Genomic DNA, 26,280 nt, shown 5'->3' with positions numbered 1-26,280 from the left:
AAGAGTGAAGCTCTCGAAAGAATTGAAAGACTGATGCAGGTGGTTAGAGGATAAGTTCAAAATAATGGAAAGTGCTGACTATCACTGTGGGATCAACGCTAAAGATTTGAGCTTGGTTCTGGACCTTGTGCTTCCCCCTAAGTTCAAAACTCCAGAGTTCGAGCAGTATAACGGGACTAGCTGCCCCAAGGCTCATACTACCATGTTTTGTAGGCAAATGACTGGGTACATCAACAATGATCGGCTATTGATTTATTGCTTCCAGGACAGTCTGGTTGGGGCAGCATCTAAATGGTACAACCAATTGAGTTGTACTAGGATCAACGCATGGAAGGACCTGGCTCAAGCTTTCAGGAAGTAGTATAGTCACGTGACAAATATAACTCCGGATAGGATCACCTTGCAAAACAGGAAAAGAAACTGAATGAGAGCTTCTGAAAATACGCCCAAAGGTGGAGAGAGGTTGTAATACAGGTCCAGCCACCTCTCCTAGAAAAAGAGACTAACATGCTATTCATCAATACCTTAAAGGCTCCATTCATTACTCATATATTAGGGAGCGCCACCAAAAGCTTCTCAGATATAGTGATGACTGGTGAAATGATTGAGAATGCGGTAAGCAGTGACAAAATAGATGCAGGGGAAAGTACCAAGAGGCCAACCCCAAGAAAAAAGGAGAATGAGGTGAACAATACGAGCACGTACAGCAAAGGTCATTCCAAGTCACTCACTGTAAACCAACCGAAGACGGTAACCACCAACCATCTGGGTACCCCAAGACAAGGATCCAATATGAGGACGAACATAGAAAGACTACAGTTCATGCCTATATCCATGACATATAGGGAGCTATATCAAAACTTATTTGATGCACATGTGGTGGCCCCTTTTTACTTAAAGCCATTATAGCCCCCATACCCTAAATGGTACGATGCAAATGCTCAATATGAGTATCATGCAGGGATCACATGGCGTTCAATAGAAAATTGCACTACCTTTAAGAAGTTAGTGGAAAGATTTATTCAAATGGGCATTGTGAAGTTTGATGATGCACCTAGTATAGAAAACCCGTTACCCAATCATACCAATAATGGGGTAAACGCGATAAGTAAAAATATGAGGAGAACGATCAAGGCAGATATTACAAAAGTAAAAACTCTTTTGAGGTGGGTCTGGAAGGAGATGGCAAAGAGAGGGTTAGTTACTTCGAATCCAGAAGGGAGTTGCGAAGAGATAAGGAACTACTATGAGTTCCATCATGAAGAGGGGTACGAAGTCCAAGAATGCGTAGAATTCAGAGCTTTGGTACAAGGTCTAATGGACAATAAAGAGATAGAGTTCTGTGAGAAAGTTAAAGAAGAAGGAAGCATATGCACGTCAGAATCAACAATGAAGGTCCCAAAAGTCAACGACCCAGTGGTCATTATTTCACGACCCTAGAATAATGAAGTGGGAATATGAATGCCACCAAAAGTCATAATCTAAAAGCCTACGATTTTTTCTTATAAAGACAGTAAAAGGGTCTCATGGAATTACTATTGTAATGTGACGATCCCAAAAAAAGAGAACCTGGCCGATGCTTCAAGGCAAGGTCAAGACGTGGGATCTTATACGCGTAGTAGAAGGCGCTACGATTCAGTGGATGCAAAAGCGGAACCCGCAAAAGGAAAAGCTACAGTGGTTGAACAGAAGAAAGAAAGAATTGCCAGACCTGAATCTCCAGTTAATGAGCCGGTCAATGAAGAGGAGGCTAAAGAATTTCTAAAGTTTCTAAAGCATAGCGAGTACAGTGTTGTGGAGCAGCTACGTTCGGAGGTCCATCGCAGTGCACTGATGAAAGTCTTAAACGAAACCTATGTCACTAACGATATTTTTGTCAGTAAGCTAGATTGCCTGGTTAGCAATATAAGGCTGATAACTTCATCTTCTTCAATGATGATAAAATACCACCAGATGGCGTGGGATCAGCTAAGGCTCTACACATCACCACCTGCTGCAAGGGGTATACGCTACCAGGGGTGTTAATCGATAACGAGTCAGCCTTGAATGTCCTTCCATTATCCACACTGAATAGATTGCCCGTGGATAGCTCTCACATGAAAACCTGCCAAAATATAGTAAGGGCGTTCAATGGAACAGAAAGAAGGGTAATGGGCAAAATTGAAATATCTCTTCTGATCGGCCCGAACACATATAAGGTGGATTTTCTGGTGATGGATATTAAGCCTTTATACAACTGCTTATTGGGAAGACCTTGGATACATTCAGCAGGGGCAGTGCCTTCATCACTACATCAGAAATTAAAACTAGTATCAGAGGGTCGACAGGTGATAATAAATACCGAGGAAGATATTATCGCAGCCGTAACCAGTGATGGGCCGTATTCGGAAACAAGTGATGAGGTAATTGAATGTTCATTTCGATCTTTGGAGTTTTTCAATGTGACATTCATCACTGAAGGGTATAAGATTCCAGTGCCAAAAATGTCCAAAACTACATGGATGGGGCTACAATTGACGGTAGGAAAATGAGCTTTACTAGGAAAATGACTTGGAAGGCACCTCTAGGGAAGATTTGACGTTCCAATGTTGAAGGAAAAACATGACCGCTTTGGTTTAGGGTTCAAGCCAGATGCGAGACAAAGAAAGAAGGAGTTGGAAAAAAGGCAGGAAAGAAGAAGGACACGTTTGAGTGGTGAAGAAATCAAGTGGGAACCCATGATAATTCCTCACATATCCAAGATTTTTGTATCAGGGGGGATTATTCATCCTGAGCAAAAGACGCCAGGAAAAGAAAACATTGAAGTAATGTTGGGAAATGTTCACATCAATGCCATATTTGAAGAAGCAACTGAAGAAGGGACCTTGTCAGATATTCGTCCTTATGAACCTGGGAGTGTTCTGGACAACTGGACTGTAGAAGAAATTCTTGTAGTATTTAGAGCTTACTCAGAGTAATGTTCAAAGCACACTTGTTGCTTGAAGCCTAGAAGCAAAAAGAACTCTTTTGTGAAATAGGCTCATCATTATTTCAATGAAGTACATCTTTGCTATCGTTTTGAGCAAAATATTCTTTCATTCTTTCCATACAAGTAATTATTTTATTCTTTCCATACGAGGAATTGTCTTGGTCCTTTTGGACTTTTTTCCAAATCATTCTTTCATTTCATTCATAATCATACCATACAGATAATAATTCTTAAATTCATTCATTCTTTGTATATTTTTGTACCTAAAATAGGTTCCTAGATGTCAATGACATAAGCGACACTGTTACTAACTCAGAATCGCCTTTTGAGAAAGACATGTGTTTAGAGGGATTCTAGGATTTTGAAGATGACAAAGATTGTGACTTATCTCCGGACTTGATAAGGATGGTAGAATAAGAGGAAAAACAAATTCTATCTTATAAGGAGACAGTAGAGACTGTGACTTTAGAAGAAGGAAATAAGTAAAAATGGGAACATACATAACCGAAGAAACGAAGCAGGACCTTATTGAGTTACTTAAAGAATTCAAAGATGTCTTCGCGTAGTCATATCAAGATATGCCTGGGTTAAGCACTGATATTATAGTACATCGCCTTCCCATAAAAGAATATTGCAAGCCAATTTAGCATAAACTTCGAAGGATGAGGCCAGACATTGTGCTAAAAATAAAAGAGGAAGTCAAAAAGCAATTTGATGCCGGATTCCTGCTACTTAGAATGGGTAACCAACATTGTGCCGGTTCCTAAGAAAGATGGAAAGGTACAAATATGTGTGGATTATAGAGACTTATATAAAGCTAGCCTAAAGGACAACTTCCCCTTGCCTCACATTGATACTCTAGTGGATAATACGACATGCTACTCGTTGTTTTCCTTTATGGATGGCTTCTCGAGATATAATCAAATAAAAATGCATCCTAAAGACATGGGAAAGACTACCTTCATAACTTTGTGGGGTACATTCTGCTATAAGGTGATGCTGTTTGGGTTGAAGAATGCAGGAGCGACGTATCAAAAGGCCATAGTGACCTTATTCTATGATATAATGCACAGAGAGATCAAAGTTTATGTTGATGATATGATTGCCAAATCCCGAATCGAAGAGGAACACATCCAAGTTCTGAGAAAGTTGTTCTTAAGATTGAGAAAATTTCAACTAAAGCTCAATCCAACAAAATGTACTTTTGGAGCTAGGTCAGGAAAACTGCTGGGCTTCATAGTCAGTGAGAGAGGAATTGAGATTGATTCAGACAAAGTTCAGGCTATACAAGAATTGCCTCTACCGCGTACTCAAAAAGAAGTTCAGGGCTTCCTTAGAAGGCTAAATTACATTGCTCGGTTCATTTCACAATTAACTGAGAAATGTTACCCCATATTTCGTCTTCTTAAAAAATAAAACCCAGGTGTATGGGATGATGAATGCCAGAAAGCTTTTGATAAAGTAAAGCAATACTTGTCAAGTCCCCTAATGCTGTCACCTCCAAGCCCAGATAGTCGTTAATACTGTATTTAACAGTGTTTAATAACTCTATGGGATGTGTGCTTGGCCAACATGATGAGTCGGGAAGAAAAGAAAAGGCGATATATCACCTCAGTAAGAAATTCATTGAGTGTGAATTGAGATATTCGATGATTGAGAAATTGTGTTACGCTTTAATTTGGACAACTTGGAGGTTGAGGCAATACATGCTGTACCATACAACCTGGCTAATCTCGAGGTTGAACCCCCTAAAATATATGATGGAGTCAAATGCTTTGAATGGGAGGATGGTTAGATGGAAAATTCTGCTTTCTGAATTTGACATAGTTTATGTGAGCCAAAAAGCCATGAAAGGGAGCGCAATAGCAGATTTTCTAGCCAGTAGAGCTCTAGAAGATTTTGAGCCCTTGAATTTTAATTTCCCCCAATGAAAAGCTAATGTATGTGGCAGCTACTGAAGAGGATGCTACAAAAGATCATCTTTGGAAATTGAACTTTGATGGAGCCTCAAATGCTATGGGTAATGGAATTAGGGTAGTCCTGGTATCCCCAAATGGAGATCATTATCTATTCACATGTAAATTGGATTTTGATTGCACAAATAATATGGCAGAATATGAGGCATGTATCATGGGACTTTGTGCAGCCATAGAACGTAAGATCAAAGAACTAGAGGTATATGGAGATTCCGCGCTAGTGATTTACCAACATAAAGGTGAATGAGAGATGAGAGAATCCAAATTGATCAATTATCGAAGATTAGTATTGGGGTTAATAGAGGATTTTGATGATATTACCTTCAATTATCTTCCACTAGATGAAAACTAGATGATAGATGCTTTGGCTACTTTAGCTTCCATGATCAAAGTGAGCAAACAAGAGAATATAAAACCCATTCAATAAGTGTTTACGAAGCCCCATCTCATTGTTATAACATGGAGAAAGAAGAGAGAGATGACCACCCTTGGTATCAAGTTATATTACGAAATGTGAGAAATCGTGAGTATCCTGACCAAGCAATGGAGAATGATAAAAGGACGTTGAGAAGACTAGCGTGTGATTATGTCTTAGATGGGGATATCCTGTACAAAATAAGAAAGGATCAAGTACTATTGAGATGTGTGGACGCTGTTGAAGCTAAGAAAATCTTGGAAGAAGTTCAAGAGGGTGTTTGTGGAACCCATGCTAATGGTTTCACAATGGCAAGAAAGATTATAAGATTTGGATATTAGTGGTCTACCATGGAGGGAGGCTACATCAATTATGCTAAGAGGTGTCACAAATGTCAAATTTATGGTGACAAAAATGTACCTTATTCGCTGTTGCATGTTATAACTTCCCCATGGCCTTTCTCCATGTGGGGCATGGATGTCATAGGGCCAATCTCATTGAAAGATTCGAATGGGCATCGGTATATTTGTGGCCATCGACTATTTCACAAAGTGGGTAGAGGCTGCTTCATATGCCAATGTGACTAAGTGGCAGTCAGCAAATTTTAAAGAAGGAAATTATGTGTCGATATGGAATGCCTGAGAAGACCATATCTGACAATGCATTAAATTTGAACAATAGCATTATAGTAGAGGTCTGTAGTCAGTTCAAGATCAGACACCATAACTCATCACCATATCACCCAAAAATGAATGATGCAGTGGAAGCAGCCAATAAAAATATTAAGAAGATTGTGGGGAAAATGACTGAAACTTATAGAGATTGGCACGAGAAGTTAGCATATGCTCTCTATGCTTATCGAACATCTGTCAGAACTTCTATTGGGTTAACGTCTTTCTCATTGGTCTATGGAATGGAGGTAGTTTTACCCATTGAATTAGAGATACCTTGCCTTCGAGTTTTGTCAGAGCTAAAGTTAGATGAAGTAGAATGGATTCAATCTCGTTATGATCAGTTAAATTTGATTGAGGAAAAGAGACTAATGGCTATCCATCATGGTCAAATGTACCAAAAATGAATGATGAGAGCTTATGACAAGAAGGTTCGCCCAAGAGAGTTTCATGAGGGGAATCTTGTATTGAAAAAGATCCTTCCCATACAAAAGGATTCAGAGGGAAATGGATGCCAAACTGGGAATGACCTTATGTGGTAAAGAAGGCTTTCTCTAGAGGAGCATTAATTTTGATCGAAATGGATGAGAAAAACTTGCCCAATCTTGTGAATTCAGATTCAGTCAAGAAGTACTATACTTAAAGAGGGGAAGAGGCCAAATTGAAAACCCGTAAAGGGCGCTTTGAGACCTTCAAAATAAAAAGAAAAAGAAAAGAAGAAAAAGGGCCAAGGTGAAAACCCGCAAAGGGCACTTTGAGACTCTCTATATAAAAAATATAAAAAGATAAAAAGGAGAGGCCAAAGTGAAAACCCACAAAGGGCGCCTTGAAACCAAAGGGGATTTGAGTTGAAAACCTGAAAAGGACGGCTCAAATTTTGATCAAATATGGGGAAGGCAGTGATCTTGCTGTACCTGAATTAACAAGGAAATGGTATGCTACATCTTGACGTATTGATGAGGTACTTCTGATCTCCTAAACACATGTCAAGCTCAAATTGGTCTTCGAGGAGTTCGTACAAAGAAACTCAGGTTGCGATATTGGGGGTAACTAGTCTTCATCTTATTCATATTGAATTCGCTATCTTTAAAATATTTTTCCTTTCCAAGATATGCATTCCTAATCAATTTCCATTTTTATTTTTCTATCTTTGATAATTTATTCACTTCGAGCTATGCTCCAATTCACTTCCATTCTTATCCACTGTTAAGTTTTGTTGCAAGCATGTTGCATTGAAATAATGATTAATGAACTAATAATATTTTCACAACAGAAGTTTCGCATATTACTCTAGAAGCTTCTAAATAATACAAGAACCTAAAACAGGACTATTGTTTAGAACTCACCAAGCTTAAAGAAATATTTGAGGAGGAAGGGTTTAAATTGAGACCATTTCTTCGAATTTTTGTCCAAAATAGTGATTGAACAAAAGGACAAGATATTGCGTCGGTGATACAATTTCGATGAAGAATAATCAGTGTCAACCTAAAAGTATAAAATGGGGTCATTATCGAGAAAGGAAAAAATGATATTTTACATTCATGCAAATATCAGGTATACACGTCTGGTCATGACACCCGGGGAATGGTGTAACAGACTGAATTGATGGGAAAAAATTTAGATCCTCCACCCCTAAGTTACAATTGGAGGGTTTGAAGATGGTACAAACCTTAGGTCCCAAAGGTACGGTGAAAGAGACCCTGAAGTTACAGTGGAGCAAACTAGTTGAGCAAAATGTGATTATTTCTTCGAAGTTTTCTGTCAGAAAATACCAGCCGAACAAGATGGCAGCGTAACACGTCAGTGATAATGCCTTGATGAACAACGAGGGATGATACCTTAAGCACTTAACAAAGGATCATTCTCATTTCTGCATTCATATATCATTCATAACACATCTAGTTAGGAGCATTTGATTCATTTCGATCATAGCATCCTAATCATTTGGCATAAACATAGGCATATAAAACCGAGTCTATAGGACATGTCCAAGAGGACGGTGTAGTAACATTGGTGAATTAAAACTTTTTCTCCCTGAAATAGCAGTGGAGCAGATCAAAGACGGCGAATCTTATCTTTCCGAGGTAGCACGAGAGCAGATTTTAGCTACCAGCCTTATCTCTCTGAGGTAGCAAGGGAGCAGGCTGAAGATTGTAGTCTTATATTCCTGAGGTAGCAAGGGAGCAGACTGATGATTCAAATTTTGTCTCCGCGAGATAGCAGTGAGGTAGATCGAAAGTGGCGAACCTTATCTTCTCAATGTAGCAAGGGAGTAGATTTTAGCCACCAGTCTTATCTCCTTGAAGTTACAATGGAGTAGGTTGAAAGCATCAGCTTTTATTTCCTTGAAGTTCTATTGGAGTAGATCGAAATTAAAATCTCTTCTCCTTGGAACTACATAGGAGTGGTTCGAAGCCACAATTCTCATCTCCTGGAAATTCTAGCGGAGTAGATCAAAGATATAAATCTCTTCTCCCTGAAATTGCAATGGAGCAGGTAGAAGCACAAATTCCTATACCCCTGAAGATATAACAAATTAGGAATGAGGTTATTTGAGGAAGATGAACACCAAGAAGTCAGGATTCGGTAAGACCGGGCAAAATCAGCCCTTTTAAAGTCTTTGTTCCATTCTCGTTACAGGACAATGAGCAAAGAGGGGCAGCTGTAATAGGCCCATTTTGCCCGGGCCCATAAGTTATACAAAAAATAATAAATAGAATAAAATAAATAAAAAAATAATAAATAAAGTCCAATTTGTAACAGTCCAGTAAGTCCATTAATTACAAAACCCAAATAAATACAAAGCCCGATTGGCCTAACTTTTTTTACAGACCCGAATACAAAAGGCCCAAATGCAAAAAAAAAAATAGCCCCAACCTAATGGCCCAATGGCCCAATCCTAAATCGAGCCCAAATGGCCCAAATTTTGGTTTCAGAAACTGAAACCCTAGGGCCAGCGCCACAGCTTCCTCAGCAAGGGTCCCCAGTGCATCATTGCCATGTCCGCAGCCCTTTCCGTACAGTGGTTTCACCTGCAAAAACGAAACAAAATAACAGCAAAGAGAGGAGCAACAATGTAGATCAATTGACAGCAAATGTTTAATAGAAAAATCTAAAAAGAAAAAAAGATTTCTTTTATTTTATTTTATTTTATTTTTCTATAAAAGGGCTGAAATCAACTATTGTATCGAAAGAAATATACTCGGAAAGATTAAAGGAGATTCATTCATTGATTCTTTGTTATTATTTTTCTCTTTTATTTCTTACTTTATTTGAATCTATCTGACAAATACACACAGAAAAAAAAGAAAGTTTTCTTACCTGTTGTTCTGTGTCGACCTAGTCGTCAGTTGCTTCTCCGGTCCAAAGGCAGATTGATCCCTGGGAATTCGGTTAAAGCCACGATGAGATGGAGGCGCATTAGGTGCCAATGAAGCCCACAGGTTGACTGAGAGGAGAAGGGGGGTTAAGAGAGTTTTGAGAAAAAGGTTTTGAAGTTTTTTGGAGAGAGTAATAGACCAAATGGGTTTTTAGGGCAAATTTTTAGTTTATATATATATATGTTTAAAATGGCGTCGTTTTAAGCCATGAGTGTTAGCGTTGAAACGGCGTCGTTTCATGGCACAACCCGATGACCCAACCTGGATTCTCTTAGGATTCGCGCGTCTCATAGGGAGGGGATAATTGCGCGCGCGGTCCTTTCGCATTTCTGTTATGTTTTAATACAATTTTTCTTTGCTTTTAATTTCTCCTATTAATTTCAACTTTGTTTCGATTTAGTCCCCAAAAGAATGACGCCGTTTAGGGGCGAGGAATAATTTCCTATTCAGCCCTCATAGTTTTGCGCGCGTTTCATTCCAGCCCTACATTCTTTTTTGTTGTTTAAATTGCGCCCTTTAATTTCAATTTATTTTCAACTCGATCCAGGATCTATTTAATTTCAAATTCATTTTCTTTACAAACTGTTTTATATATTTTACTTATTTATTTCTTATATATGTATATTATATTTTAAATAGTTTTATATATATTATTTATCTTAGATTTTTCTACATATTAGTTCTTTTAAACTATTTTGTATATTGTTTATTCAATATTATCTTATTGTATTCGTTTCCAATTGTTTATATGATGTTTAAAAAATATATTATATACCATTCATTTTAAATTATTTTTATATATTATTTATTTTAACTTGTTTTAATGTAATGTTTATTAAAGTTTGTTTGACTATTTATTTAAAATAATTTCATATACATTATTTATTCTAAACTTTTACATTTATTTTCCATTATTTGTTATATATATATCGTTTAAGTCATCTTGAAATTTTGCTAGTGTGAATATTGGAATAATGTATGTTGAGTGATTATTTGCCTTGTGTGTCACAATTTAAATTCATTGCTTTTATATTTTTCATTTGTATCATACTCGATTATTTATGCTTTCCAACACTATGATTCGTTAATGCTTTTGTAATGTGTTTTGGCAAAATAATATGTTATCATTCTTATGTTGTAATTTTTTTTAACTATGAATGACCATTTGAATGTTTTAGTCCAATCAATTATCTTTTAATTAAATCATCAAATTATCTTTTAATTAAATCATCAACTCTTTTTATTTTAAAAAGTAATGAAAGGAAGCTTTCGAGAACAAGGCAATATTTCGTGTTTGGAAATTCGAGAAATCGTGCCCTAACATGCTGGATTTTGATTTTTTGTTTGACCAAATGACCAAATACCCTTTTTAAATTCTGTCTGTGTTTTCTTCAATTAAAAAACAAGGCAATATTTCATGTTTAGAAATTCAAGAAATCGTGCGCTAATGTGTTGGGTTTCGATTTACCGTTTGACTAGTTAACCAAATATCCTTTAAAATTTCAATGCATGAGTTTTGGAAATCATGAGATGATCTTGGTATCGAGGGTTTGAAATGTCGTATCCTAACGTACTGGATATGATATTTTATTTCTTTGGAACAAGAGAATCTCAATATCCACTTTGAGTTATCCAAACATTTTTTAAAAGGAGTTGTATTTTAATTTTTTTTCAAATTTTCAACATTAGGTCATTAATTAATCAATAAGGTACCAATTTTGGGCGCTACGAGGGTGCTAATACTTCCTTGTACGAAACCGACTCTCGAACTCATTTTCTAGAATTTCGTAGACTAAAATCATTGTTTTAATAAATCAAAATGTTTTATTAAAATGATCGATCACAAGGTGACTCGATCGAACCTAAGCAAAAAGGATTGGTGGCGACTCCATTTTTTATTTTTTAAAGTCGATCCCCGTTTTTTTCAAAATAAAAAAAATGGTTTCGACAAGGCTAATTTCACTTTTAGCCCTTCCACTTTTTTATGGTTTTGCAATTAAGTTTATTTTATTTTTTAATTTTACCCTATAATCTATTTTGACTTTCAATTTGGTCCCTCTTGATGATGTGCGTTTTGGAGGGGAAGGGAAAATTGTCCTTTTGATCCCTCCTTATCATTCGGGCGTTTCAATTCGGTCCTTCACCTTATTTTTATTCCAAATTTACCCCAAATTTCTATTTTAAGTTCAACTTTAGTCCTTTTTAGTTATTTTGGCTACTTTATTATTAAATTTATTATTATTATTATTATTATTAGTAGTAGTAGTGGTATTATCATTCTTATTATTATTGTCTTTACTATTATTATTATTATTATTATTATAATATTTATTCTTTATCTATTATTATTGTATTATTATTATTATTATCATTATTATATTGTTAAACTAATTAATTTAATAATATTATTATTACATCATTTTTTTCTTTTCTTTGTGCTTACTTATTATTATTCTTATTTCTTTTTAGACATTTTTATTATCATCTTATTATTTATTTAATCATATCCTTTCAAGCTTTATATTACTTATCATTTATGTTAATAATATTATTATTATTTTAAACTATTTTACATAGTATTTATTTATTTATTGGTTTACTTTTAGGTTCTATTATTCTTATATATATATATATGTTTTACCTATTATTTTTCTTTTTATAGCTTGTTTGTTTTATTTTTTTATTTCATTTTATTTTTTCCCTTGTTATTACCGTTCACATTAACGCATTAATAATTATTCTGTTATGCATCTTAGCTCCGTAATTCATCTTTTTCATTTTACTATCAAATCGTATTACATTAACCTTCACTCGATACATAAAATTTTTTTTTAAAATAAGCAATACTCCGTGTTTTTAAAATTCGAAAGGTCGTTCCCTAACTTACTGGGTTTCGATCTTCTTGATAAATCCGCACAAATGAATGTTTTAAAATTTTTAAATAATCTCGTGAATCAAGAAAAGATCATGTTCTAACTTACGAAATATGATTTTTTTTCTTTTTCTTTTTCCTTTCTAAAACCGAGATAATCAAATATGATTAACGTGAAATACGCCCTTTTCTCAAAAAGTTCTCAATTAAACGATATTTTAACAAAAGATCGTATTTTAAATCTCTTCAAAGTTTTCAATTCTTGACACTAAGACACTAATGAAGCAACTAGGTACCAATTTTGGGCGTATCGAGGGTGCTAGTCCTTCCTCATATGTAACCGACTCTCGAACTTGTTTTCTGAATTTCGTGGACCAAAAGCGTTTTTTAATAAATCAAATCGTTTATTAAAAACAACCATCTTACGAGTGACTCGATCATACCTCACCAAAAAGGACTGGTGGCGACTCCCACGTTCGTTTTCATTTTCAAAATAAAAGTCGATCCGTTTTACCAAAAATTGTTTCGACAGCATGGCGACTTCGCTGGGGACTTAACAAAAGAGAGTCAAGCCAGGAGTTGATTACTTTTTATCTTTTTGTCAAAAATTGAAAACTTGGTTTAAATGTATGATCCTTTCGTTGCATTTCATTCATCTTTGTTGTGTTCTTCATCATTGTGGTTTATAATTGCTGTGTTGGTTTGAGTTTTGGTATCCTTCTGCACATTACATCGCATGATTGATCGATCTTACCCTGGGAGTGAGAAACTATTCCTTCGTGAGGTTTTCACCTTCGCATAGTATAGTGGATCGCTTTCGGGATACATCCGTACCTATGTCTTCGTGAGATTTTCATCTCCGTACAGTCATAGGGAAATGTATTCCCTTGAACTGAATTTGGTCCATATGAGCCTATAACAGGTGAGGATCGAGGAATCTGCCTATTCCGATACCTTTACTTTAGAACCAAACCACATATAGCAAGCTTTAAGAGCCCACCTTAGGTAGAACCACTCCAAACCCTAGTGGTCACCCAAATAGGTGCTTTATTTTTTTTCCTTGCTTGTTTTTGCTTTGTACTAATCTGTTTCATTTTTTATTATGATTGCATTACACTTTCATCATGAAAAAGAGGTGTTGATTCACGTTCAATTACTAAATAGAGAGCTTGTCATGGAAAATAGATTTCTTGATAAAGTGAAAGACAATGTGGTCGTCCGAATATGGTCCGAGAAAACGCAATGAGAGAAGGTTGGTAATCTGATGGTAAATACACATCTTTGCTTCGTTGCCCGAAGATTCAAACTGACAGACATATTCTAGAGCTGGCAATGTCTTTTAGTAGAAAGTCAAAACGAGAATGAGGTATTGAAGTCTTAGGTGTCAGAGTTAGAAAGATCCCTTTATTAGTATCGTAGTCGTAACTCTATAATCGAGTTGAAGGCTAGCCTTAGCAAAATTGAAGAGCTAAAAGGGAAGATAGAAGAACTTGAAACCGTGCTGCAAAATTGTAAACTTCAGGTTGAACTCCTTGAGACAAATAATGAGCAGCGGAAATAGCAGCTTCATCAACCACAAGATCAGGTCAGGGATGGGGATTACGTCAAGGGTGCAGCCTTGGCTCAAGTGCGAGAGGTGTAAAAGCCCGATTTTGGGCCTAGTCAAAACAATGGTTTTGAGACTGCTAATCTGAGGTCTGAGAAAGTATTTTATTGTTATTTTAAGATTATAACATGTTTATATTAGTGCATGAAAATTTTGGTGAAGTAATTTTAGCATTTATGAGCTTAATTACGAAAAAGGACTAAATCCTATAAAGTACAAAAGTCCTATTTTGATAGCTAAGGGTGTCAAATAGCTAGAGAAACTTAATTGGATGTCTTTAAAGGGCAATTAGACCCTTTATAATAGCATGACTGGCCATAGGGACAAGGAAATAGAAAAGTCAAAGAAATTAGGTGGGTTGGTGACTGAAGTGAATAGATTGAATAAAATAAAAAATTACCTTCATCTTCTTTACTCTTTCTTTATTCCCACCGAAATATCAACCATTAGAGGGGCTTGGAAAGATTGAAATTTTCAGAAACTTATCCCTCTCTCAAGTAAGTGATTTTGATAGTTTTCTTAATGATTTTTACATTTTTGGACCCCTTGAAGCATGAGCTCTCAAATGAGGGGACCATTTTGCAAAATGGTTGAAAGTATAGGGTTTTACCATGAGAGTGTTCATGTAGTTTTCTGAAATTTTATGAAAGAATATGAGTATTAGATGTGTAATAAACAACTTTTGTGAAGAAGTTTTCATAGAAACCCTAAGGACCATTTTGCATAAGTTGTAAAATAAGTAATAAATGTGTGAAATAGTGAAAATTTTGTATTGTTATAAGAGTAAAAAGGGTTCGTCTAGGGTTATGATAAGAAGAAATTAGATAAAAATCGATTAAAATCGATTTTCGAGCATAGAGGTAAAATGGTCATTTTGTGAAAGTCTAGAGGTAAAATGGTCATTTTGCCCCAATATTAAATTTTCGAGTGTCTAGATTAAGGTGCTGAAAAAACCAGTCAATTTTATTATTATAGATCAAGAAATTCAAAATTCAAACCTAAATCGGGGGAAGGCCAAGCAAGTAGATTAGACAGATGAATCGCCATATTTTGTAATCCGAGGTAAGTTGTATGTAAATAATACAACTACATTATTATTATATGTTTTTGGATTGCTATAGCATGAATTGATTGATTGTGAAATTGAGAATGTATGATGATAATTGAGACAGTAGAATCTCTCGTTTGAACTATAGGAAATAAATCGAATATTCATGCCATGACGTACGGGTTATTATGAGCTAGTGTAAGACCATGTCTAAGACATGGCATCGGCATTGAGATGAGAGCTAGTGTAAGACATGTTTGGGATATGAATCGACCTCGAGACGTAAGCTAATGTAAGATATGTCTGGGACATGCATCGGCTACCAGATGTGTCAGTGTAAGACCATGTCTAGGATATGGCATCGACACAGATATGTGAGAGCTAGCGTAAGACCATGTCTAGGACATGGCATCAACCTCGATGACGATAGTCAGTGTAAGACCATGTCTGGAACATGGCATTGACTTGAGATATGATCCGGTGTAAGACCATGTTTGGGACATGGCATCAGCATTCTACCTCATGTTTAAGGCTTATTGATTATCCAGTAGTGTTCTAAATGGTTCAATGGTGAGAGTTATGGTTTAAATTAATGAGAGAAGTATAACCTTGTTGTGAGTGGTACAAGTATCGATTTAGTATGTATGAGATGTGAGCTCAAAATATGCTATATGATTTGTAATGGATAGTGATGAGTAAGTTGTGCTTATGCCTCCTCTTGTATTATAAGCATGTTGATGAATGGTAGAATTGTTGCTATATTTATTTGCATGCAACTTACTAAGCTTTGTGCTTACTTCCTCTCCTTTCCATTTTCTTATAGTCCGCCTAAAGAGCTTAAGGACCAACGGACTTCGGAGCCAACGATCACACTATCAGCCGAAGCACTCGGTATGGTTAGATTACTTGTTTTGAGTATGGCATGTATAGGGCTTAGGCTTTAATGTTTTATGTCATTAGGAATTGGCCAAATGTGTGGGCTTGGGTTAAAACCCTTTATTTTGTATAAAGCCTTGAATGAGGGCTAATATTCATTTTGTTATATATACATAGAAGATGCTATTTTCATGGATGAGTATATTGCATATGTAAAATGTTGTCTATTGTGGCTGTTTTAGTTATGTGGAGCATTCTTGTATTGGTGTTGATTGATTTTGTGTAGGTTATGTGTGTAAGGGTGATAAAAAGGCTTGGTAGATAGCCTTATTTTTCCCACTCAGGTAGACACACGGACGTGTTTCTAGGCCATGTGTGACACACGGTATGCCTCACGGGCGTGCGATCAGCCCGTGTGTCCCTTGTAAATAAAATTTGCAAGTCAGTATGCATAGTAGTAAACACACGAGTAGAGACACGGCTGTGTGTCTCAGCCATGTGAAGGACACGGCCTAGCACAGGGGTGTGTGCCTTGGTCATGTGACCCTTAAAAATTACTAACGTCAGAAACAAAATGTCTAAGTTTTTGCACATGGGCTAAGACACGGGCGTGTCATAGCCGTGTGAGGGACACGGACGTGTGTCAGGCCGTGTAAAAACCCCTGTAGGTTCAAAATTGAAATTAATTCCACACGAGTAAGGGACACGGGCGTGTCCCTGTATGCTTAGGCAGTGTGAGCCACACAGGCCAATAGCACGACCATGTTGAATTGGTAACACGGGCGTGTTGCCCCTCCCACAAGGATGTGTGCCCCTGTGTTTAGTGTTATTTTTCAGAGTTCGTTGAAGGACCCGAATTTGTTCCGATTGGTTTTTAAATGAACGTTTGGAGTCTCGTAGGCCATATTGAAGAAGTTTAGACAAAATTTTAAATTTGACCAGATCTTGGTGATTCAGAAACTTAGGAATGCATATGTTCAAGTTAGGTAACGCCTCGTATTCCATCCCGACAAAGGGTATGGGTGTGGGGTGTTACATTTAGTGGTATCAGAGCATGGTTTAGTCAGTTTTAAGACTAACCTAGCGTAAGTACGAGTCTAGCTATACATGCCATAACTGTATGTTGATAGCGTGATGACTCCTAACGAGATAAATTGTGTTTTATTCATATAGTAAATGGATCCTAACATAGCTACGGAGAATGATGTGGAGAGCAATCACCGGCTCCCGCTGAAAGGATTGTGCTAATAGATAGCGAGCCCATGAGGATGAGTTAAGGCGGAGGAGCTAGAGAAGCTTACCTCCACATGATGGATGCCTAGTACTCATAGTTTATTTGGGTGAATCCGAATACTCCACCTCCCCCACCTCTTCCGATTCCTTAGTATGCCCCTGTAACTCCGCAAGGGGTGGATGTGGTCAGGAGAGTGAGACCCCCAGTAGATAAACTACGAAAGTAAGGGGCCGAAGAATTTCGAGCCAAGATTGATGATGACCCGAAGAGAGTAGAATTTTGGTTAGAAAACACCATTAGGGTATTTGATGAGTTGTCTTGCACGCCTGAGGATTGCGTGAAGTGTGCAGTGTCTCTCCTACGAGACTCGGCCTACCAATGGTGGAATACTCTACTGTCTGTTGTACCAAGAGAGAGGATAACATAAGAATTCTTCCAGGAAGAGTTTTGAAAGAAGTATATTAGTCAAAGGTTTATAGATCAGAAGAGAAAGGAATTTCTAGAATTGAAACAGGGCTGAAAGACCATAACAGAGTACGAGCGTGAATTCGTGAGGCTCAGCAAATACGCTAGGGAATGCGTGTCTATCGAAACTATCATGTGCAAGACATTTGAAGACAGATTGAATGAAGACATCCGATCGTTAGTTGGCATTTTAGAACTGAGGGAATTCGTGGTGCTAGTGGAGAGAGCATGTAAGGCTGAGGAGTTGGACAAAGAGAAGAGAAAGGCTGACATTGAGTCCCGAGACTCAAGAAAAAGACAGATGGGGAAATCACAACAGACCTCATCTAAAAGATCGAGAGAGTTTCCTACCTGATCGAATGCATCAATGGGATTCTCGAATAAGAGCAAGAATAAGTAGAATACGGTGTTTAAAGCCCAAACCACTTCTGTTCTAGTGTTGGTAGTGCTCGGTCAAACAAGACGGAGTGTTCACAATATGGTAGGCATCATTTTGGAAAATGCCGAGCAAATGAAAGAGGTTGCTTCAAATGTGGATCTTTGGACCACTTCGTCCGAGACTGCCCTAAACTAGATGAGAAAGAGAAAAGGCAAGATATGTGGGCGAGTAGTGCTCCTTCGAGGGGTGGACCACAGAAGAACCCGGGCAGTGGGCTAACAGTAGAGGTAACCCTAGAGATCCAGTTGTGAGGTCTGAGGGCCGAGCGCCTACAAGAACTTATGCCATTCACGCTCGCGAAGAGGCATCTTCACCAGATGTTATCACAGGTACTTTTTCTCTTTATGGTATTTTTGTTATTACTTTGATTGATCCAGGGTCTACTCATTCCTATGTGTGCATGAAATTAGTACCCAGAATGACTATGTCTGTCGAGTCTACAGAATTTGTGATAAAAAAGTCAAACCCGCTTGGCAAACATGTGTTAGTTGACCAAATATGTAGAAATTATCTTTTGACAATTAAGGGTCATAGTTTTTTGGCTAATCTCATGTTGTTGCCATTTGATGAGTTCGATGTAATCCTTGGAATGGATTGGTTAACTTCTCATAGTGTGGTAGTGGACTGTAAGAGGAAATCCATTGAGTTGAAATGTAAAGATGGGTATGTTCTTCGAGTTAAACCAGAGGAATCGGACGACTCACCTGTAGTAATATCGTCTTTGACTGCTAAGAAATATTTGAGGAAATGATATGAGGCTTATCTCGCTTTTGTGCTGAATACTCAAGTGTCTGAGTTGAAAATTGAATTGGTACCGATGGTTTATGAGTTTAGAGATATGTTTCCGGAATAGGTGCCCGGATTACCTCCAACCAGAGAAGTCGAGTTTGGTATCGAGTTAATACCTAGCACGACCCCTATATTGATTGCTCCATATAGAATGGCACCAATGGAATTAACGGAGTTGGAAGTACAGCTTCAAGATTTAATAGATAAGGGTTTCACGAGACCGAGTTTTTCCTCGAAGGGTGCTCCAGTACTTTTTGTAAAAAAGAAAGATGGGTTGATGAGGTTATGTATTGACTATAGACAGCTCAACAAAGTGACTTTGAAAAACAAGTATCCTTTACCAAGGATCGATGACTTGTTTGATCAGTTGAAAGGAGCCATTTTATTTTCCAAGATTGACCTGAGGTCAGGATATTACCAGTTAAGGGTTAAGGAGCAAGATGTACCGAAAATCGCATTTCGAATGAAGTACGACCATTATGAGTTCCTCGTCATGCTTTTTGGCTTAACAAATGCCCTAGTGGTTTTTATGGACCTGATGAATTGCATTTTCTGACCATATATGGATAAGTTCGTCGTTGTTTTTATCAATGACATATTGATTTATTCGTGTGATGAGAGTGAGCACGCGGAGCATTTGAGAATAGTTTTACAAACCTTGAGAGACAAGCAGTTGTACACCAAGTTCAGTAAAAGTGAATTCTGGCTTAAGGAGGTTAGATTTCTAGGACACATTATGTCCGGTGATGGGATCAAAGTTGACCCAAGCAAGATCTCGGCTATTTTCTAGTGGAAAATGTCGAGAAATGTGACAGAGGTTTGAAGATTTTTGGGTTTGGCTGGATACTATAGAAGATTTGTGAATGGATTCTCTATGATAGCAATTCTGATGACAAGATTGTTGCAAAAAGAAGTTAAGTTCGAATGGACAGAAAAGTGCCAATAGAGTTTTGAGAAGTTAAAGGTTTTATTGACCAAAGCCCCAGTGTTAGTACAACAGGAATTGGGAAAAGAGTTTGTGATCTGTAGCGACGCCTTCTTGAATGGATTGGGGTGTGTACTCATGCAAGAAGGTAAGGTTATAGCTTACGCTTAGAGACAACTAAAACCACATGAGACAAACTACCTGACGCACGATTGAGAGTTGGCCACCATCGTGTTCGCGTTGAAAACTTGGAGATACCATTTGTATGGTGAGAAATGTCGAGTGTTCACTGACCATAAAAGTCTCAAGTATTTGATGACTCAGAAAGAGTTGAGTGTACGGTGACGAAGGTGGCTAGAGTTGATAAAAGATTATGAGTTGGTGATTGATTATCACCGTGGCAAGGCGAATGTAGTCGCCAGTGCCTTGAGTAGAAAATCATTATTTACGTTGAAAGCAATGGATGCCTAATTAGCCTTGTTCAATGATGGTTCGGTTCTAGCAGAGTTGAGAGTTAGGTCGGTGTTTGTAGAATAGATCTGTGAAGCTCAGAAAAGTGATAAGGATTTGCAAGATAAGATGACTCAGTGTGAGTCAGGGGTTGAATCAAACTTCCGGATTGGAAGCGATGGGTGTATAATGTTCAAAGATAGAGTTTGTGTACCCAAGGACAACGAACTTATTCAAAAGATTCTACGAGAGGCACATAGTGGTTGCTTGTCTATCCACCCGGGTAGTGTGAAAATGTACAATGACCTGAAGAAGGTGTATTAGTGGTCGAGAATGAAAAGAGACATTTCAGAGTTTGTCTCTAAGTTCCTAGTGTGTCAGCAAGTGAAGGATGAACATCAAGTACCTTCGGGTCTACTTCAGCCTATCACAGTCCCCGAGTAGAAGTGGGACCAGCTTACTATGGATTTTGTAACGGGTTTTCCAGTAACCCTGAAGAAAAAATATGTTGTTTGGGATGTTCTGGATAGGTTAACAAAGTCGGCACATTTTATTCCAGTGCGTACCGACTACTCCCTTAAGAAATTGGCTGACTTGTACGTTTTCGAGATTGTGAGGTTTCATGGAGTGCCTATATTGATTATTTTAGATAAAGACCCGAGATTTACCTCGAGGTTTTAGAAGAAGTTACAAGAGGCATTGAGAACTAAACTGAATTTTAGCACGGCATTTCACCTACAAAGCAACGGTCAGTCAGAAAGAGTAATTCAGATTTTAGAAGACATGTTACATTATTGTGTTCTCGAGTTTCAAGGTAGTTGGGAAAGGTACTTACCATTGTTTGAATTCACTTATAACAATAATTATCAGTCAAGTGTGAAGTGGCACCTTATGAAGATTTATATGGGTAAAATTTTCGAACATCTTTATATTGGACTGAGCTTAGAGAGAGTCGGATTCACGGGGTCGATTTAGTCAAAGAGACTGAAGAGAAAGTTAAAGTGATTCACGACTGTTTGAAGGAAGCTTCGGATAGACAGAAATCCTACACGAATTTGAAATGGAAAAAGATTGAATTTCAAGTCGGTGATCGAGTGTTCTTGAAAGTATCCCCGTAGAGGAAAGTCCTCAGATTTGGTAGAAGAGGCAAGTTGAGTCCTCGTTTGATAGGACCTTATGAGGTTACTGAGAGAGTAGGGCCTGTGGCCTATCGATTGGCTTTTCCGTTAGAGTAACAAAAGATTCACGACATGTTTCATGTGTCCATGTTACGTTGATATAGATCGAACCCTTCGCATGTGATTGCGCCAACCGAGGTAGAAATTCATCCGGACATGACTTATGGCGAAGAGCCGGTCAAGGTTTTATCTCGAGAAGTCAAACAGTTGAGGAAGAAAAGTATCGCACTCTTGAAAGTTTTTGGCATAGACATGGAGTCGAGGAAGCCACATGGGAACCCAAGGAGACCATGAGAGATCAATACCCGAACTTGCTCGTTGTAAGATTTTCAGAGACAAAAATCCCTAAGGGGGGAGAATTGTAACAGCCCGATTTTGGGCCTAGTCAGAACAGTGGTTTCGAGACCGCTAATCTGAGGTCAGAGAAAGTATTTTATTATTATTTTAAGATTATAACATGTTTATATTAGTGCATGAAAATTTTGGTGAAGTAATTTTAGCGTTTATGAGCTTAATTACGAAAAAGGACTAAATCCTATAAAGTACAAAAGTCCTATTTTGATAGCTAAGGGTGTCAAATAGCTAGAGAAACTTAATTGGATGTCTTTAAAGGGCAATTAGACCCTTTATAATAGCATGACCAGCCATAGGGATAAGGAAATAGAAAAGTCAAAGAAATTAGGTGGGTTGGTGACTGAAGTGAATAGATTGAATAAAATAAAAAATTACCTTCATCTTCTTTACTCTTTCTTTATTCCCACCGAAATATCAACCATTAGAGGGGCTTGGAAAGATTGAAATTTTCAGAAACTTATCCCTCTCTCAAGTAAGTGATTTTGATAGTTTTCTTAATGATTTTTACATTTTTGGACCCCTTGAAGCATGAGCTCTCAAATGAGGGGACCATTTTGCAAAATGGTTGAAAGTATAGGGTTTTACCATGAGAGTGTTCATGTAGTTTTCTGAAATTTTATGAAAGAATATGAGTATTAGATGTGTAATAAACAACTTTTGTGAAGAAGTTTTCATGGAAACCCTAACTAAGGACCATTTTTCATAAGTTGTAAAATAAGTAATAAATGTGTGAAATAGTGGAAATTTTGGATTGTTATAAGAGTAAAAAGGGTTTGGCTAGGCTTATGATAAGAAAAAATTCGATAAAAATTGATTTTCGAGCATAGGGGTAAAATTGTCATTTTGTGAAAGTCTAGGGAGAAAATGGTCATTTTGCCCCAATATTGAATTTTCGAGTGTCTACATTAAGGTGCTTACAAAATGAGTGAATTTTATTATCATAGATCAAGAAATTCAAAATTCGAACCTAGACCGGGGGAAGGCCAAGCAAGTAGATTAGATCGACTAATCGTCATATTTTGTAATCCGAGGTAAGTTGTATGTAAATAATACAACTACATTGTTATTATATGTTTTTGGATTGCTATAGCATGAATTGCTTGATTGTGAAATTGAGAATGTATGATGATAATTGAGACAGTAGAATCTCCCATTTGAACCATAGGAAATAAATCGGATATTCATGCCATGACGTATGGGTTATTATGAGCTAGTGTAAGACCATGTCTGGGACATGGCATCGGCATTAAGACGAGAGCTAGTGTAAGACATGTCTGGGACATGCATCGGCCTCAAGACGTAAGCCAGTGTAAGACATGTTTGGGACATGTATCGACTACGAGATGTGTCAGTGTAAGACCATGTCTGGGACATGGCGCCGGCCTCGATGACGATTGTCATGTCTAGGACATGGCGCCGGCCTCGATGATGATAGTCAGTGTAAGACCATGTCTGGGACATGGCATCAACTTGAGATATGAGCCAGTGTAAGACCATGTTTGGGATATGGCATCGGCATTCTACCCAATGTTAAAGGCTTATTGATTATCCAGTAGCGTTCCAAATGGTTCAACGGTGAGAGTTATGGTTTAAGTTAATAAGAGAAGTATAACGTTGTTGTGAGTGGTATAGGTACCGATTTAGTATGTATGAGATGTGAGCTCAAAATATGCTATATGATTTGTAATGGATAGTGATGAGTAAGTTGTGCTTATGCCTTCTCTTGTATTATAAACATGTTGATGAATGATAGAATTGTTGTTAAATTTATTTGCATGCAACTTGCTAAGCTTTGTTCTTACTTCCTTTCCTTTCTATTTTCTTATAGTGCTACCTAAATAACTTCAGGACCAATGGATGTCGGAGCCAACGATCACACTATCAGCCGAAGCACTCGGTATAGTTAGATTACTTGTTTTGAGTATGGCATGTATAAGGCTTAGGCTTTAATGTTTTGTGTCATTGGGAATTGGCGAAATGTGTTGGCTTGGGCTAAAACCCTTTATTTTGTATAAAGCCTTGAATGAAGGCTAATATTCATTTTGTTATATATACATAAAAGATGCTATTTTCATTGATGAGTATATTGCATATTTGAAATGTTGTCTATTGTGGCTATTTTAGTTATGGGGATCATTCTTGTGTTGGTGTTGATTAATTTTGTGTAGGTTATGTATGCAAGGGTGACAAAGAGGCTTGGTAGATAGCCTTATTTTTACCCACACAGGTAGACACACGGGCGTGTGTGACACACAGTATGCCCCACGGGCCTGCGGTCTAGCTGTGTGTCCCCTACACGTAAAATTTGCAAGTCTATATGCATGGTAGTAAACACACAGGCAGAGACACGACCGCGTGTCTCATCTGCGTGAAGGACACGGCCTAGCACACGGGCATGTGCCTTGGCCGTGTGGCCCTTAAGGATTATTGACATTAGAAATAGAATGTCTAGGTTTTTACACATGGGCTAAGACACGGGCGTGTCATAGCCGTGTGAGGGACACGGGCATGTGTCAGGCCGTTTGAAAACCCTTATAGGTTCAAAATTGAAATTAATTTCACACGGGTAAGGGACATGAGCGTGTCACTGTATGCTTAGGCCGTGTGAGCCACACGGGCCAATAGCATGACCATGTCGAATTGGTTACACGGGCATGTTGCCCCTCCCACACGAGCACGTGCCCTTGTGTGTAGTGTTATTTTTTAGAGTTCGTTGAAGGACCCAAATTGGTTTTGATTGGTTTTTAAATGAACGTTTGGAGTCTCGTAGGCCATATTGAAGAAGTTTAGACAAAGTTTTAAATTTGACCAGATCTTGATGATTTAGAAACTTAGGAATGCATATGTTCAAGTTAGGTAATGCCTCGTATTCCGTCCCGGTGAAGGGTACGGGTGTGGGGTGTTAAAAGAGGTGGCTGATCATTTACAATCCCTAGCAGTCTAGGCCAATGTACTGAGCTTAAAATACGAGTCAGAATCAGATCGAGGTTGAGAGCTAGCTTGGCTTCCTAAGCTAGTTAAGGCCTTAAGTATCAGGGCGAGGCCATATATGTAATCCGTTTTATGTAAAGAAATTTTTTTTCTAGAAAAGTTACTCTAATGAAATTGAATCAGAATCAACACCTCTTTTTGCATTCATGCATTTGCATTACATTGTATCACATGCATCACATTAATAAAAGAGCTGGAATTCTTTGATGAGGTCAAAGGCGCAAAAGGAATGTTTGGAAATTGGAGCATCAATGCTATATCCGAAGAAGAAATTGGAAGAGAAAATTTATCGAGCATTTGCACTTATGAGCCTAGAAGTGTTTTGAACAATTAGACAGCGTAAGAGATTTCTGTAGTTTTTAGAGCTGATTTAGAGTAATGTTCAAAGCACGCTTGTTGCTTTAAGCCTAGAAGCAATAAGAATCCTTTTGTGAAATAGGCTCATGTCCAACATCTCTATTTCAATGAAAAATGCATTTTTATGTCTCACTTTGAGCAAATATTCTTTTATTCCTTCATTTCATTCGCATTCATACCAGATAAATAACTTTTCTTAGATTCATTTATTCTTTGGATATTCCTTCGTGCTTATAATAAGTCTCCAGATATCAACAACATAAGTGACACTGCTACTAACCCAAAATCTCCTTTTGAGTGAGACATGTGTCTAGAGGGATTTCAGGACTTTGAAGATGACAGAGATTGTAACTTATCTCCAGATTTGTTAATGATGGTAGAATGAGAAGAGAAACAAATTCTACCTTACAAAGAGACAGTAGAAATTGTGATTTTGGAAGAAGGAAAAGAAGTGAAAGTTGGAGCTTGCATTGCCACAGAGACAAAGCGAGGTCTCATTGAGTTACTTCAATTCAAAGATGTCTTCGTATGGTCGTATCAAGATATGTCCAGTCTAAGTATTGACATCGTGGTACACTGCCTACCCATAAAAGAAGAGTGTAAGCCAGTTCAACAGAAGCTCTGAAGGATGAGGCCCAATGTTTTGCTGAAAATAAGAGAAGAGGTCAAAAAGCAATTCGATGCTGGTTTCTTACAAGTGGTTAAATACTCAGAGTGGGTAGCCAATATAGTCCCTCTCCTTAAGAAAGATGGGAAAGTACGAATATGTGTAGACTACAGGGACCTAAACAAGGCTAGCCTAAAAGACAATTTCCCATTGCCTCAGATCGACACCCTAGTAGACAACACTGCAGGTTACTCATAGATGGTTTCTCTGGATACAATCAGATAAATATGCATCCTGAAGATATGGATAATACCACATTCGTAACCATGTGGGTAACATTCTGCTATAAGGTGATGCCATTTGGACTGAAAAATGCGGGAGCAACGTATCAAAAAGCTATGGTAACCTTGTTTCATGACATGATGCACAAGGAAATCGAGGTTTACGTCGACGATATGATTGTAAAATCCCGAACAAAGAAAGAACATGTGCAAGTCTTAAGAAAATTGTTCTTGAGGTTGAGAAAGTTTCAACTACAGCTCAATCCAGCAGAATGTACCTTTGGGGCTAGATCAGGGAAACTGCTGGGATTTGTAGTCAGTGAAAAGGGGATTGAGATTGACTCAGAAAAAGTTAAGGCTATACAAGAATTGCCTCCGCTACGCACTCAAAAAGAAGT

The 26,280-nt window shown here is 37.6% G+C and overlaps 1 protein-coding gene across 1 annotated transcript; it reads left to right on the top strand.

Moving 5' to 3' along the window:
- Positions 1–588: 588 nt before the first annotated feature.
- LOC107921613 (uncharacterized) lies at positions 589–2,531 on the top strand. The gene is made up of 4 exons (XM_016851445.2): positions 589–750; positions 910–1,376; positions 1,515–1,815; positions 1,902–2,531. Exons 1-4 carry the CDS (start codon positions 589–591, stop codon positions 2,529–2,531), a joined length of 1,560 nt encoding a protein of 519 aa, XP_016706934.2.
- Positions 2,532–26,280: the final 23,749 nt, after the last annotated feature.

This window comes from Gossypium hirsutum, chromosome A12 (genome assembly GCF_007990345.1).
Source record: "Gossypium hirsutum isolate 1008001.06 chromosome A12, Gossypium_hirsutum_v2.1, whole genome shotgun sequence".
NCBI lineage: Eukaryota > Viridiplantae > Streptophyta > Magnoliopsida > Malvales > Malvaceae > Gossypium > Gossypium hirsutum.
This window is presented reverse-complemented; position numbering and strand designations above follow the sequence as displayed.